At 43.2% G+C, this 16,832-nt stretch overlaps 1 protein-coding gene across 8 annotated transcripts in view; it reads right to left on the reverse strand.

Moving 5' to 3' along the window:
• Positions 1–1,041: 1,041 nt before the first annotated feature.
• LOC109429236 (MICAL-like protein 1) overlaps positions 1,042–16,832 on the reverse strand; it is a 131,246-nt gene continuing 115,455 nt past the window's right edge. For all 8 annotated transcript variants that reach the window (XM_029862858.2, XM_029862855.2, XM_029862853.2 and 5 more), the window contains exons 6-10: positions 6,625–8,975; positions 2,112–2,247; positions 1,984–2,055; positions 1,735–1,914; positions 1,042–1,670 (exon numbers count right to left, since the gene is read on the reverse strand). In XM_029862858.2, the coding sequence (XP_029718718.2) occupies positions 1,578–1,670; positions 1,735–1,914; positions 1,984–2,055; positions 2,112–2,247; positions 6,625–8,975 (2,832 nt within the window). In that variant the 3' untranslated portion in view covers positions 1,042–1,577. The remainder of the gene's footprint in view (positions 1,671–1,734; positions 1,915–1,983; positions 2,056–2,111; positions 2,248–6,624; positions 8,976–16,832) is intronic.

The following is a 16,832-nucleotide window of genomic DNA, read 5'->3' on the forward strand; positions in this document are numbered from 1 at the left end:
CAACTGGGATTTCTGTTTCGTTTCTGCAGAAAGTTCACGGACGTATACTGCCCCCACTCGCATAACAGTCCCATCTTTGCTGGGTTTCCTATTCATATGGGACTGTTATGCGAGTGGGGGCAGTATACCTACTGCTTGAAAGTTGTGTATTATTGTTCTATTGTGCGTCCTGTACTAGAATACTCATCCATCGTATGGTCACCGTACTACAGCAACGAAATTCAACGGATTGAGACCTTCCAGTGTAAATTCGTCCGTTTCGCCCTTCGACACCTCAGTTGGATCACCCGTTCAACTTACCAAGCTACGAAAACCGCTGCAATCTGATATGCCTGGAGCTACTCGAGCCGAGGCGCGACGTGGCAAAAGCGTGCTTTACAGAGAATCTCCTATGTACAAGGCAACATTGATTGACCGCTGCTCCTCAGCCTGCCACATACGCTACCGGAATCTTCGGCATAATGCTTTCATCCGTTTTCCCCGCACCAGAACTAACTATGGTTTCCATGATCCGCAGTATGTCCCGTGTTTTCAAGAAGTTTCATCGTGTATATAATTTTTTTTTTTTTTTGGGAAACTAATAAGCTTCATTTAAAAAAAAAAAATATGTTAATTTTCATATAAACCATTGTTATTGGGGTGGGGTTTCACCTGTTGACGAATTAACAATAAACAATTATCATCATCTGGATGCATTATCAGCCAAATCTGTTTAACGGTTCTTTAAAACGGTGCTTTAGAACATATGAGCTGTTTATTCCAAGTATCAAAAGGGCTACATTAGAGGATAGGAGAGACCAGCAAATTTGGCGATGATTGGTGAGCGCAGGAAAGCATGGATCGGAACGGTATGCGGAATGTTGTCCTTCTGACACAGTAAGATTGAAGAGATTTGTATCGAGCGTATGTTCTACAAGGAGGTACTAATTGCCCATTCAACCCTAGATGGCGTTAGGATTTTCAAAGTTTTCTAATATGCTAATGACGATCATGTTTTTTTAAAAGCAAAGGATACCATTCTTTCAGTTGATGAAAACAATGTTTATGTAAGCTTTCTACGTGTGTACTATTTATTGTTACTATATTCACATATCGCACAGGACCAAAAAGGGAGGCTTCCATATCATAAACGATAAAAAAGGTAAACAAAACTTAACCGAACTAGGACACGTCTTTTTACACGGTGTATCGTTTATACATATAAATGCGTTCTGAAATGACAAATTAAACGATCACAAGACACAAAAAAAAACTTAAACTTGGTTCAATCAAAATGATACGTAAAACAGCGGGGGAAAATGATGACATGATTTAACAGCTAATTAACTACTTCTTTACTAGCTTCTTCAACACTAACACTGAAGAAATAAGCAACATTGAACTGGAATGTACGATTGTTTCGGTTGGTTAAAGCAAGGCTCCGCAGATTGACATATAGGTTAGCCAGAATTCATAATTCTGGACGGAAAAGCTATTTAACTGTTTTTGAAAAATATATCGCCTTATAGATTCATTCTGAGGGTGTAATTCGGTCATCATAGAATGGCGTAGAAACTACACTCCGGATGGATGTCATTCTAGCAGTTGGATGATTTGGGATGCAGAAAGTCAGAAAAGAACTTCTTTTTCTTCTTCTTCTCTTTGGTGCTGCTTTCGGTCTCGTCAGCATCCTGGGAATGAAACATGTAGGTCAAATCAAGGGTAGATTTTCTAAGAAATGTTTCGGGATCATACCTTTTCTGAATCGATTTTCTTCGATTTCACCAGCTTTTTCGCCTCTTTAAGCTTTTTCTTTTCTTTCTTTGATAGCTTTGTTGAGGAATCGCCACTAGTAGCAGATTTCTCCGTGTCGGAATCCTTTTTACCGTGCTTCTGCTGACTGGCTGCCCTCTCTTCGATGCTTTGTTTGATGCTCTAGAAGCAGAGATGCAACTCCTTGGTCAATTCTGTGTTGAATAGAAAAATGAACAAAAGTATCCTCACCATATCTTCCTCTGCTTCTCGCAACCGATCCATCTCTAGACAGTCCACCACATCATTTCGCATCTGGACAATCTGTACGATAAAAATAATATTAGAAATGAAAACGAGAAGCGTTAGGGTTTCCTAACCTCAACCAGCCGAGCAATGAGTGCTTCTTCCTTCTCCTTATCGGAATCGGTTTTGTTCCGTTCGGGTTGGGCCATCAACAGGCGAATCTCATATTCCAAATCGGCTTGCTCCTGCTCCAACCGATGCTGGCGACGCCTGTTGAAAGACATCGAGTCTATTGTTAATATGACAACCGCCTGACGAACAAGAACAATCTGTGCTAATAACTCTCCGTATGAACCGCATTGACGCAGACGCAGGCGAACACTGGCCTTCGAGCCCAGGTGTTTAGCACTGCATTAGGGAGACATGCTAATGCAGCTTCCGGGAAGGTTAAACCTGCTACCTGGACTAGTGGGTTGGGGCCAGGCAGTGCGAGCCAGCCGTAAACAACAAGAAACGAAAAGTCAACAAGAGATAAATGCGAAGCAATGCCATTGTCGACGATCACAGCGACGAAAACGGTCTTGCGCTTGGAAACTCGGTACGTGAGACTAATGATCTCTCAACTTCATCGGGAGCACCCGCATTCTCACAGATCTACTGAATGCATTGTAACGCTGCAGGAGATGTGCTGGACAGGATCCATGATGCGACAAAGGTCATCATCCCTAGGACTCTTGCCTGAACGAACCTTATCCACTCACAAGTGTGAATTTACGACCTTTGGTGCTTTCTCTGGGAGCGGGAGAAGACCGAGCTGCGGGTGGCCAGGCACCTCAAGCGGAGTAAGCCTAGACGTGGCGGAGGCTCAGAAGTGAACCCTGTTGAGCCATTTCAGAAATCCCACATATCCGGAAGTAACTCTGTACAATTGGCTTGGCACCGCTTCCAAAAGTGGCTCAGCACAGTTAGGAGTACTTTTGGCATATCTGGAACGATGCCAGTAAGTTTTCGATTATAATATCCTGGTTAACGCGATGCAATTGGTGAAACGGGCGTGAAACGGTGGAAGGAGAAATGTCGGAGCTACCTTCCGTCTCATGAAATCGTAGTGAGGCCTTAAAGGACGTTCCCGGCCTGTGTCTGTGTCCAGCTTTGGAAACTATGCACCTAATTCGGTGGAAGGAGATTTCGGTGAACACTCCTAATTAGCACTGATCCAGCTTTAAGAACAGTTCGCATAAGGGGCTGTGTCAACCCTCAGCTGGCCTCCCTACTTGCATAGCTAATCACCAGGATCATCGACGGCGACTTCATTGGCAGAGAGGGATAGCGAATTTGAAGGAAGGGGGGAGGGAATAAACATGAATTCTTACAAACAAGCGGTATGGTAGAGGGAGCGTTCCCGAGAGGTAAACTGGCGTGATTGGCATCACGGCGGGTAAGGACGGAAGCTGGAGTATTCCCTAGTAAGCAATCAGGAGCAATCAGGCAGTACAGCGCCAGCAGAAGAAGCGCAATATGATGGTAACCGCCGAGAAGCTGGACGAGTTGACCGCTAACACCTGCGGGCTGAACAACATCAGGTAAAAGCATAAGCAAGGTCTGCTGAAACTCCGCAAGTCGGTGGCGCTGCTGAAGAAGGAGAAGTCCAACCAAACAGAGAGCTTCTTTTTTGCTGTAAGCTCGACGACGACGCGTAAACCCATGCAGCGCGACATGCTGAGGGCAAGAAGTGCCTGGCAGAGGACGGCGAACCGCCGAAGATTAAGAGGATGGCAGATTCGAGTAGCGATGCATCAAAACCGGCTGCTAAGAGCGCCCCATGAAGCTGCGGACCGAGTTCGAGCGGAGTGATGAGAATTCCTGGATCACAATAGGGAAGAAGAACAAGACAACGCACTGGTCCTTAAGGCTGTGGCGGGGCCGAAGTGGTGAGGGTCATAAGAAGAGGAAATCGACTCTCGTCGCTGGGTGCAGAAATGAAAAGTATTCGGCGCACCAGGACAGGAGAGAGGATACTGGTGCTAAAAAAACAGGCGGTAAAAAAACGACACGACATACATGTTTCTAGCCCAAGAGATGCGGAACGTGTTGGTGAGAGCTCTGACGGTGGAGGCCAGTGTTGAAAAATTCATTTCGTCATATCTAAATTCAATCACCTACAGCTCATTTTAGAAGCTGAACCTGAGAATATGGTATATGAAAAACTTGTGCGGCTAGATCAGTTCTGCAAGAAAGTCACGGAAAAACCGCTATTTTCCGAATATTTAAGGTAAATGTCACGGACTACCTTTGAAAAATGCCAAATAATATTCACCGTGAACTTTCTTGCAGAACTGGTCTAGCCGCACAAGTTTTTCATATACCATATTCTCAGGTTCAGCTTCTAAAATGAGGTGTAGGTGGTTGAACTTAGATATGACGAAATGAAATTTTCAGCACTGGTGGAGGCAACTCTCCAGGGTGACAACCTGGACGAGATTACCGACGCCGAGGAACTAGCGGCTGCCCTTAAGCAGCAGTGCGAGGTAGATGCACCAAGTGCGTCAATCCGCCTGCGAAGTGGCCCGACAGGCCCACATGGTTAGCTCCCACCAGGGGAAGTTAACAAGGCGGGAATATCAATGTCCGCTATGTATTGATGAGCCGCAGGAAGTGCGGAGAAGAAGGTCACACCATCAGGGAGTACAATTCGGCAACAAAGTGCTTGATTCGCACGGCGGACAAGGGCCATGCGACGGATGAGCCTAAACGCCCAGGTACACGAAGTTGACAAAAGAGCCGACAATGGCTCAAATTACACAGCTGAACCTAAATCACTGTGATGCCGTACAACAGTTGCTATGGCTGTCGGGCTGATTCAGATATCGCCCTACTAGTCTACTAGCAAAACCATATCGCATCCCTCCAGATAACAGCAACTGGGCGGCGGATAAGGCTGCGGCGATCTGTAAAACTGGTTGATTTCCAGTTCAGGAATTAATTTCTGCGTCGAACGAAGGCTTCGCAATAGCGAAGGTCAACGACATGAACTACTGCAGTTGCTATGAGCCCATTACTGCGGCCATGGAGGCTGACATGTTCAGAATGGCTATGCGGATGTGCCTGGGTAGAAGCGAATTTCGTAGAAGTGGAAAGACAAATACTAGTTCTTCTACCCAAACCGGGAAGTCTCCGGGTGACCCGTCAACATACGGACCAATCTGCCTACTGGACGCTGTCGGGAAGCTGTTGGAGTGGATTACTCTGTCGAGGTTAGCGGTCAACGAGTTCAACAGTTTCGGCTGGGTCACCATCTAGAGCGTCACATACATCATCTGGGAGACCCGGACAGTCTATACTGGAGAGCTCCTCTACGACACCGAACAATGAAAGAGGAGTTATACCAACACCGCAGGGGTACATCAAAGGTGATTTCTGGACCCGGTACTATGGAACTCGGTGTATTGAGTCTGATCCACAGCCAGGTACATGATCAACTTCAGGCGCTCACTAACTGGATTTCATGATCGATGACAAGCTGAACTTCGATAATCACGTGGAATATAGCTACACCGATTGTGGCATCGTCGAAGATAATGTCAAATAGCAATGGTCTAGAATAAGCGTACGTTGCTTGCAACAGTAGCGGTGTTCATACTACGGTACGGCACCGCTGTGTGCTCGAGCACGGCACTTGTTCGATATTATCAACGTCAGAACCTATCGAGATACTAATCACTATCTTGTGATGGTCAAGCTGTGTCCACAACTCGTTGCCATTAATAATATACGATACCGGCGACTGGCACGATACCACCTCAAGCGACTGAAGAAAACGGATGTCACTACTACATACGCGCAGCAGAGTCTTGAGGCAGCGTTACCAGACGAGGACGAACTCGTGAATGTGTCTCTCGATGAGGACTTCTGGAGCACAGTAACCAAGACGGGAGTACCCTCGGGTCCGCGGAATGGAGTCGATGAACCGAATGGTTCAATGAAGAGTTCAGAGCGATTTGGACGATAAGAATGCAGCGTAAGCCTTAATACTGCAGTATGGAACCCAGCAGAATGTTGAACGATACATACAGAAGCGGAAGCAGCAGATCCGCTTCTTTCGAGTAAAAAAAACCGTAACCTGGATGAAGTGGACGGCGAGAAAATGGAACTATCGTGCCGTTCTCAAGAAACACGGAAGTTCTACCAGCCGAAATGTGCAGTGATAAGGACGGGCGCTTCTTGACGGACGGACGTTATTGAGGATGGTATCGTAGCTGAACTCATCATGATAGCCCAATAAAATTGGCCGCCTATCAGTATCGGTTGATAGTCATTATCTAGGAAACCGAAAGCTACCGAAGAAATGGAAGGAGTGGGTAATCTACCCTATCTATCCCACAAAAAAAGCAACCATTTGGAAGGTGAGAATTTCCTTGCGATCACCATTTTGAATTCCGCTAGCAGAGTGATATCCAAGATTATATTCCGCCGTCAGTCACCTAAAACGAATGCGTGTGTGGGAAGTTATCAAGCCAGCTTCATCGACGGTCACTCGACAATACAGACAATAGTCCAGACAGAAGCGACATCGAACGACTTCAGTTTACCTCACTGATCAGAGCTAATACTATTAAAAAAAAAACAGAATAAAAGTTTTCTACTTACAAATACATCAGCTCGGCTTGCCTCCGGAAAAGCTCGTTCTTCTCGTTGACCAGCTCGAACAACTGCATGATCAGATCTTCCACCTCCTTGGAGTTGGTCTGAATCCCCGTGATGTCCATCTCGGGATCGACGCCTTCGCACCGTTCGCGAATCATCTGCTCCAGTATTACACCCTGCTTCTCCAGCCCTTGCTGCTGCGTTTCGATAATGTCCAACTCCTGGCGAATCTCCTTCAGCGGCAGCATTTTGATCGTTTTTCGCTCGGGTAGTGGCACCGGTAGGGCCGGAGCCGGCCCTTTGCGGCGCTTCCATTTTCCCTGTTGGGATTTGTTGGAGATCAAGGCGTTGTAGGAATCGTTCTGCGAGCTGGTAGGCGAGGTCTGCGATTGCCGGTTACGGTTTTGAGCTTCCTTGTTGTCTTTCATCTTCTCCCATTGTCGCTCGCTGGTGGTGGTTTCCAGAGTGAGACTATCGTCGTCGACCTTCAAGGGGACGATGGTTCTGCGGTAGATAACGGAGTCATTGCTGGGGGCTCGGGTTACCGGCTCGTTGAGATCAAAGTCGGTTCCCATCAGGCTAGCGTCGAGAGCTATAAGTCGCTGCGTAGGATTAGGAGATAGCGATGGGGGTTCGCTTGATTTAGGGGTGGATGAAGGAGGTGCTGGAGCAAGGCGTTTCTTGCGCGGCGTTGTAGATTGACTGGGAGATAGGTTTTCGGTAGATGTTTTTGTTAAGACGACTGGAGCATCTGGTGCTTTGGACTTTTTACGGCGAGTGATCGTCATGGAGGCAGATGCGCTATCCAACGATGAAGCAAGTGAAGCATTCGAACCTCCGAACTGGCTCGACATCAGCGAGGTTTCCATAGAACTGATGGAATCTGTGTGGTTGTGCTGTTTTCGAGGGGTTGGGACCGGAGTCCGACGAGGTGAAGGTTTAACAATGACTGGAATGATTTCGTTCTCCGGCTCATCATCTCCATCTTCGTCGAACGGGTTAGCTGGAACAAGAGGTCTAATTTTCGGCGGAGGAGGCCGTGGTGGTTTCATACTAACAGGTTGCGTTTCATCTTCGTCATCGCTGCCGAAGGGATTTGTGCTGACTTTTCGTGCCGGAGGAACAGGTTTGGACGGAGCCCGCACTTTGTCCTCATCGGAATCATCTCCGAATGGATTCAAATCCGAAGGGTACTGTTCCTGCGCTATAGACTCTTCTTCATGTTTTTCCGCAGACTGTGGCGTAACTTCAGCATTCGTTTGTTCTGTAGTTGTGTTATCACTTATGACAATGGCTTCATTCTCAGGCACTTCTTCTGGGTTGCTAACAGTAGTATCAATCTGTTCTTCACTGATCACATTTACTTCAGGCACTTGCATTGGCTGATCCTCCTTTACAGCTTCCTTCTCAGGTTCCACATCTTCCGCATCACTTTGACTATCTTTTGTTGAAAGTTCGGCGTCAACGACAATCTTTTCCGCTTCGCTGGGCGTGGTGTCTTCTCCATTCAATTTACAAACTGAATCATCGTTCAGCGTAACAGGTTCAATAGCAAGAGCGTTGTTGAGTTCTTTAGAAGATTCGGGTGGTTCATGACTTTTTTCAGGAGATTCCGGAGATTCATGGCTATCACACACAATAGTGGTACTATCTGATTCTTCATTTCCATTTAATTTATCTTCCAAACCAACTGTGCTTTGAACAATATTCGGTACGTTTTCAATAGTAGATTCATTAACAAGTTCAGTAATTTGATCAGATGCTATGGGAGGAGTTTCCACTGATGGAGGGCTGGGAGGCGGTTCAGTAGCTGGCAGACTCGGAGGAATCTCATCCTCTTCTTCACTTTCCGAAGATTCTTCGAGAGGAGTTGGTTCGATCTTGTCTACTTCCTTATCGCTCTCCAACTTATCCGACTTCTCCAGCGAATCCTTCAGAAAGCTACTCATCTTGGCCCGTCGAACCATGTTGGACGTTTTCTCCTCATCGCTAAGCGGTGCCGATTCGAAAAACGAGATCCTCTCCAGCAGTTTGCTGCTTCGGCTGGTACGAACATTTTCCCGGCTCCCATTTACAGCCGCTTCCGTTGCCGCCACCTCGGACGACATCGAGCGACGTCGTTCGGCGATCTGGATCTCCTCATCCGGGCACGTTTCGCAGCAGTATTCGCCGTCCGTCTCCGTTTCGTAGAAGCTGCCTAGCGTTAGTTGAGCTCCACAACGGGCACATTTTAGACAGGACCGGTGGTACAGCTTCTGCTCGAAGCTGATACGTTCGGCGAAGAACACCGGATTACCGCATTTGCGACAGGGCTCACGTTTGGGGACTCCCACGAAAGCGGTTGTGTTGGCCATCTGAATACGATAAGAATAGGTTAGTTTGAAGAATGCGGAATGATTTTAATGTTGCTTAAAATGTACTTCATGAGCTAAAATTCTATAAATGAGTTCAAACTAACAACTTATGTATTCATTGCAACAAAGCATGATTTTGTTTAATGCATATTTAATGCAATTTGGCATAATGCCGTTTGTTATACAGTCCTATGACATAATAGCCGTATGACATAACAGTCGTTTGGCAAAATATAATAGTCGTTTGGCATAATGGTCATTTGTCTCAATGAAAGACGTATGAGGCTGGATATAAACAATTCAATGTACACTCCCGATCAAAGTTTGGGGTCACCCCCTCAAAAACATGTCATTTTTTTAGGCCCATATCTTCGCCAATTTGCGTCCGATTTCAAAACCCTTGGTCTCATTCAAAAGATAATAAGTCGAAGAAACTTTGAACATGATTGAAAAGAAACTTTTTCAAAAAATTATGTATGGAAACTTAATCCAAAGTTACCAAATTTTCTAAAAAAAATGAATGTAAATATACGGCAGTGTCACTGGAAATTGGGTCGACCAAATTTTATGATAAGAGTGGTAATATAACCCATTTTCTATTAGCTTTTAACTGCTTTTTACAAAACTTAGCTAAAAAATCTAGAAAAAAAAGTTCTTAAGTAAATTAATCCTTGATGTCATCGACCAAAAGTTTAGGGTCACCCCTCAAAATGATGTATCGGCCAAATGTTTGGGGTCACTATCGTAAAACATGGAAAAACGATTTGCTGATATATTTGTCATCTTTCATTCAATTTTAATTCTTCTTGGAAACAAAATGAATGATACCTACTGCATAGACATTGAACCACACATATTTGCTGAAATTTACATACTAAAACTTAACGTAAAGTTGCCTCATTTTTTGAAATGTGGTGAAATGTGTTAACTTTACATAACATTTTTATACACAAAAATCGTTAAATACGTTAAGTTAAAGACATCAAACGTAAATTTAGTTAATTATCTTTGAAATGAGCCAAAAATAACTAAAATTAAACTATAGATGACGAAGATATCACCAAATTTAGTGGGCTTCGTGGCCGTGCTGTTAGCGGCGTCAGACGTTTAGGCGTATTGTGAGTGCCACGGAGTGAGGGTTCGATTCCCGCTCCAGTCGGAGGAAACTTTTCGTCAAACGAAAAATTCTTCACTAGTCCACTGGGTGTTCCGTGTTGTCCGTTGCCTAATGTTAGTGATTGTTCAGTCTGTGCAACCTCTGGTTGAAGACGGTGTAGCGTCTTTTTTTTTAAACCACTTTTCCATGTTTTACGAAAGTGACCCCAAACTTTTGGGCGATACATCATTTTGAGGGTTTTGGTCGATGACATGAAGAGTTAATTTACTTAATAACTTTTTTTTGTAGATTCTGTAAAAAGCAGTTGAAAGCTAATAGAAAATGGGTTATATAACGGCTCTAATCTTAAAATTTGGTTGACCCAATTTCCAGCGACACTGCCGTAAGTTTATATTCATTTTTTAGAAAATTTGGCACCTTTGAATTAAGTTTACACACAAATTTTTTTGGAATAGTTTCTTTTCAATCATGTTTAAAGTTTTTTTTGACTTATTGAATGAAGCCTAGGGTTTTGAAATCAGACGCAAATTGGCGGTGATATGGGCCTAAAAAAGAGACATGTTTTTGAGGGGGTGACATCAAACTTTTGATCGGGAGTGTATGCTCTGCTCAATGCTCATTTTATTGTTTAAGGTCTCATATTTGAATTAGGTTTTATCGTGTCAAACATGATTCTTTGGACATGCATTTCTTCATTGCCCCCATGATAAATCGCGTGAAATGTTTATGATATTTAATACAGTTGTGAACATAACAGAGATATTAATGTGAATAATTACACACATGAAAATGATAAACGCTATTCCAGTTACTGTTATGCCAAAAGGTCATTGAGCCAAACGCCGATTATGCCAAATGACCATTATGAAAATGGGATTATATCCAACGGGGTAGATCCATCATATTGGCCTTACGGCTTTCTTTTAACGAATAGTTTAAAAATTTAATGTTTTGAAGTTCAGGAATTCCAAAAAAAAATCTTGCATATGTTGCAAGAGTTCCTCCCAGGCCCGGCATTTTGTCTCTAGAATTCATTAATTCTGCCGGAAATACCTACATTTGATCATTTATGCCAGTGGTTGTTCCGTGTTTTTGTTCTATGCTTTTCGAAGTCTTCTAGAAAACATTTTTTCTAGAATTCATTATTAAAGCCTACCGGATTATTTACGCTCTAAAGGGCTGTTCAGGGAGTCTCAGGAGCCTTTAGAGGGCATGGCAAGGGATGTCAGGGGCGTATCAAGCAATTTTAGTTTTCAAGTGAAGGACGATTTGCCAAAGGTCCGCAGAGTGCGGAACTGGAGACACACAGCCGTGGACCTAGTAGAATGGAGACCACTCCTACGTACAGCAGAGGACACTCAGCCCTTAGTCTGACCGGTAAGGTGAGGTAAGGTAAGTCAAGCAATTTTAGTTAGGCCTCAGAAACTATTAAGGACATTCTGATAGGTTTTACTAGCGTTCGATAGCATTTCAGGGACGTTACAAGGAATTTCCAGGTGCACTACAGGAGGTTTCTGAAGCCTTATAAAGGCGTTCCTAGAGGTTGCTGAGACATTTCAAATTGATGATGATGATTTCGATGGAATCTTGAAGGTATTAGAGGCATTTCTAGACATTCAAGGTCAGTGTCATTTCAGGGGGCTCCAGGAACGCAAATTAAATCCAAGGAATTTCCTGGGCATTTCCAAAGGATTTCAAGGATTTCAAGGACATTTCAATGAGACTATGGCGTTTCAAGACAGTTCGGGTGTGAAGGGGTCTCAGGACTTGAAGAGCGTTTAGAGGAGTGTTGCAAAGGCATTACGGGGATTTTAGGGCGTTTTAATAGCCCCCAAGACCCCCTGGAACCAGACTAAAATCAAGAAACAACACCCCTCCCCCCCCCTCATACATCATAAGGCTCTACGAAAACACCTCGGCAACCCACTTAAAATTCTCTGAAAAACCCTTTAAAACCCCCACGAACCCCTAAAACGCACCGGTTACCCTCCAAAACCACCGAAATCGCACATGTGACGCTAAAAGTCCTCAGAAGTTTCTGAAAGACTTCTGAAAACTCTCTAAAATCGCCTCGGACCCCATGTAACGCACATGAGACCCTTCGAAACCACCGAAAACGCCTCTGAAATGTGCCTTAAATCCTATGGAATTTCCTGAGACCACACAAAACGCCTCTAAAACCCACCGAAAATCCATCGTAGCTTCCTGAAATGACTCCGAAATCCCCATAAAACCCTCCTCAGACCCCATGCAACGCACCTGAGACCCTCCGAAACCATCGAAAACGCACCTGTAACGTCCCCAAAACCCGTCAAAAATCTTCTAAAACTGAAATACTTTCGGTTATCGACTTACTTGCATGATTCTTTCGTAGTTGTCACACTCACTGTAACTCCAAACCTCCACTGAGTACCCCAGCAGACTCCGTAAAACGCTCCTGAGACCTCCAGGTACTCCCCTGAGACACCCCTGGAACTTCCTGAATTGCCTGAGCTCTCTTGAGATATCCTGGAACCCCCTGAAATGCCCCTGAAACTCTGGAAGCGTCCTGGAGCACTCCTAAAATTCTCCCCTGAAACCCTCAGGGACCCCTTTAAAAGCCCCTGAGACACTCTGGAACTCCCCTGGTCCTCCTGATACCCCTTGAAGCACTCCTGAGGTACCACGGAACCCCCTGAGATCACCTTAAATCGTCGGTTTCCTGCAATTGGGGCACAACTCAAAAAAAATGTAAATTTTCAGAATGAGCGCTTGAAATTTGGCAACCTTGAAGTACCTCCTACAAGTTCACTTATTTCTCTCATCATTCGACAAAAGTAAACAAATTTTGATTTTTGTATCACGGAAAGGGACTGAAGAACTATCTGTTTCATGAATTTTGAATAATTATTTTTCATCGACTATTGAAAAAATGACTGATTTTGAGTTGTGCCTTTATTGCCTTAATTGTTGAAAATGTCAAAATATCGGAACGGGTCATTGTTAGATGAAAGTTTGAATAGTTTTTCATCATTTGCCATCAAAATCTCAAAAATGACAAAATTGTCACTATTGCAGGAAACCGACGAAATGTCCATGAGACCCCGTGAAGTGCTCCTCAGACTCTCTGGAATGCCTTGAAACCGCCTGAGACCTTGAGATCTTCCGGTACTCCGTTGAAACCCTTTGAAAACTCCCCCAAACGGCCCTGCCACCCTAAGCAGCACACATGCCACAGAAGAGTCATGCAGCGCAGCGCACTCTCTCTCTCTTTTATACAGGGCATAAAAATGCACGTAAATCAAAAGTGCATAAAAATTAGCTGCACATAAAATATTCTAGTGTACATCCGGGAGAAATCTCGTGTGCAATTCTAGAAATAATTTTGGGAGCAACTCCAAGAGTAATTTCAGAAAGAGTTCAGGGTATTTGATAAACAATCCTGGGATGAGTTTTGAGAGAGATCACAAAAGAGAATTCGGCAAAAGGAATTCCAGATAAAATCTATTTGGAAAATCCGAGAGGAATTCCGATAGAAATATGATGGAAAATTTTACGATATGTCGAGGAGAAGTTTCGTATAGAAAATTAGAAGGGGTTTCCAGGAGCATGTCCGCGACGGAACTCGAATAACAAATTCCGGGAAGAATTCCAGGCAGAATCCTGAATACACTTCTAAACAAAGTTCTGAACGAAATGCTGAACGAATTCCCCGAAACAAATCACACAACTCTCGCGCTTAGTATCATACGGGCGTATCTACAATGATCGATTTCTCTTCATCGATTTTCTCTTTGGTTAACCTTCCGTTAATCGCGCTGTTGTACTTTGTACAACACATAAGAATTATCGACTATTACTTCGAAACCATCTTTTCTATCGATGTCAACCCCAAATGTATTCTACAGGAATCTTATTTGGAATATTATAAGACCTTTTTTGAAAACAGTATAACTCCTTATAATGCGGAAAATTGAAAATCGTAATATGAAGAACGTACTATATTTAAGATAAGATAGACAGTTGAATGTGAATTAGTGTATTTCAAAATCTAAATGATCTAGAAATATGGTGTCTTCGACAAAGTTACTTGGGATATCAAGGGCCTTCGCGAGGTGATCTGAGAAATTCAGATTTCAACCGATAGGCGGCGCTAGTGAGCATGTAATTTTTATATCCCATATAACTCAGGATCCTGAGTACTTAGAAAGATGGTGTCTTCGGCAAAGTTGTTTGGTTGGTTAAATACTAACTGATGGAGAGCCGTTTGGTTTGAAATTCCACATCTAGGTGGCGCTAGTGGGCATTGAAATTTTATAACTCATACATCTCAGGACCCTGATTACTTAGAAAGATGGTGTCTTCTGCAAAGTTGTTTAGTAGATCAAACACTAACTAATGAAGGCAAGTATGATGTGGAATTTCACATCTAGGTGGCGCAAGTGTGTACTCAAATATTATGACTCATATATCTCGAGATCCTGATTACTTGGAAAGATGATGTCTTCAGCAAAGTTGTTTAGTAGATCGAACACTAACTGATGGAGAGCCGTATGATTTGAAACTCCACATCTAGGTGGCGCTAGTGGGTATTCAAATTTTATAACTCCTGATTACTTAGAAAGATGATGTCGACATTGTTGTTTGATGGATAAAGGATGGATGTACTTATCCATGACATTGACACCTTAAGATAGAGTATACTGAAATACGACGGTCAGATATTGAATATTTACTAAGCGCTTTAACTTCATGTAAAATTAATCAATCAAGTGCAAATTTAAACAAATTATAATCAACTAGTTGTGTAATTTTCAAATTTTGAAAACTTTCGGAAGTATAAAAATTTACAGCTCGTTGATTTTTTTCTAGATGTATAATAACACGTTCATGCTTTTGCAACTTTACAACTAGCGTCTTCTGGTGGCAGAAGCACGAACCAAATGGTCAATCAACTGAAAGCCCTTGATCTACCAACCAACCTTGCCAAAGATATCAACTTCCCAGGTAATCAGACTCGGAGATATATAAGATATAAAATTTGCATACTCATTAGCAGCACTTACTGGCGAAATATTGATTTCAACGACCCATCAATCAAATGCACTTAACCTATTTGACAACTTTGCCGAAACCACCATCTCTATTCTAGTAACCAGGATCCTGAGAACTATTGCATATACATTTTTTATGTTCACTAGCGTCATCTAGTGGTGAAATTACGATTCAAACGGAAAACTATCTGTAAGTTTTCGATCTTTTTGAAGGTCGGAACAAATGGTAACTTTTCCTCCATTTAATCTTTGATCTACCAAACAACTTTGCCGAAGACACCATCTTTCTGAGTAAAGTGGAGCTTCGTGGCCGTTTGGTTAGCGTTACCAAGCGTGTAACCGCATCATACTATCCACTGGTGCATGTAATGTATGTCGTGTCCATGGTCTAGTGTTAAGTTCTGTTTAGTCTGTACAGCCTCTGGCTGAAGACGGTGTCCCGTGCCTTTTTAATCGGGATCCTGAGCTACATGAGATTAAAAATTTACATGCTCACTAGCGCAACTGTCACTCATCTATAAGCCCTTGATATACCAAACATCTTTGCCGAAGACACTATCTTTCTAAGTAATAAGGGTCCAGAGATACATAATATATAATATTTACGTGCTCACTAGCGCCGCCAAGTGATGAAATTTCAAATTAAACTGCGAATCATCCGTAAGTACTTGACCTACCAAAGAACTTTGTCGAAGACACCATCTTTCTAAGTTATCAGGTTCCCGAGATACATAGAATATAAAGTTTATTTGCTCACTAGCGCCGACTAGTGGTGGAATTTACAATTAAACAGCCAATAATCTGTAAGCCGTTTACCTTCCAAACAACTTTGCCGAAGACACCATCTTTCTAAGACATCAGGATCCTGAGATATAAGATATAACATGAAATTGCTCACTAGCGCCGCCTAGTGGTGAAATTTCAAATTAAACCGCGAATCATTCGTAAGTCCTTGACCTACCAAACAACTTTGTCAAAGACACCATCTTTCTAAGTAATCAGGATTCCGAGATACATAGAATATAAAGTTTATTTGCTTACTAGCGCCGCCTAGTGGTGGAATTTCCAATTAATCGGCCAATAATCTGTAAGTCGTTGACTTACCAAACAACTTTGCCGAAGACACCATCTTTCTAAGACATCAGGATCCTGAGATATAAGATATAACATGATATTGCTCACTAGCGCCGCCTAGTGGACGTCTTACGAATCAACTTTGTCAGCATCAAGTAGCCCATGAAATTTACAACAACTTTGCCAAAGACAGTCCTCCTCTAAACAATCACGACCCTTAGATATTACAGAATGTATGGGTGTTGTACAAAGTACAACGCGCGACTGCTCGCGTTACAAAAATTGGCGCGAGTACTGAAAGGTTAATAACTTGGCCGGCAAATCATTTTCGGTTGTTTTTGTTGTTTTAGATGCTAGTCCTAGTAGTACTTTATCGAAACACACCGAGTTATCATCCGAATATTAGTCGTATTGCCCGGAATAATCCAAAGAGAAAATCGATGAAGAGAAATCGATCATTGTAGTTACGCCCGTATGATACTAAACGCGAGAACTGATCACAGGACACGGGAGTTTTCTAATAGATTTCAAACAGGTTCTCGGAATTCATAATTTGATTTTCGGATTCTTACATTTCTGCCTGGGTTCACCATAAAGTTACGGCCTTCTGATACTACATATGTCCTGGACACT

Source organism: Aedes albopictus, chromosome 3, assembly GCF_035046485.1.
Source record: "Aedes albopictus strain Foshan chromosome 3, AalbF5, whole genome shotgun sequence".
Lineage (NCBI taxonomy): Eukaryota > Metazoa > Arthropoda > Insecta > Diptera > Culicidae > Aedes > Aedes albopictus.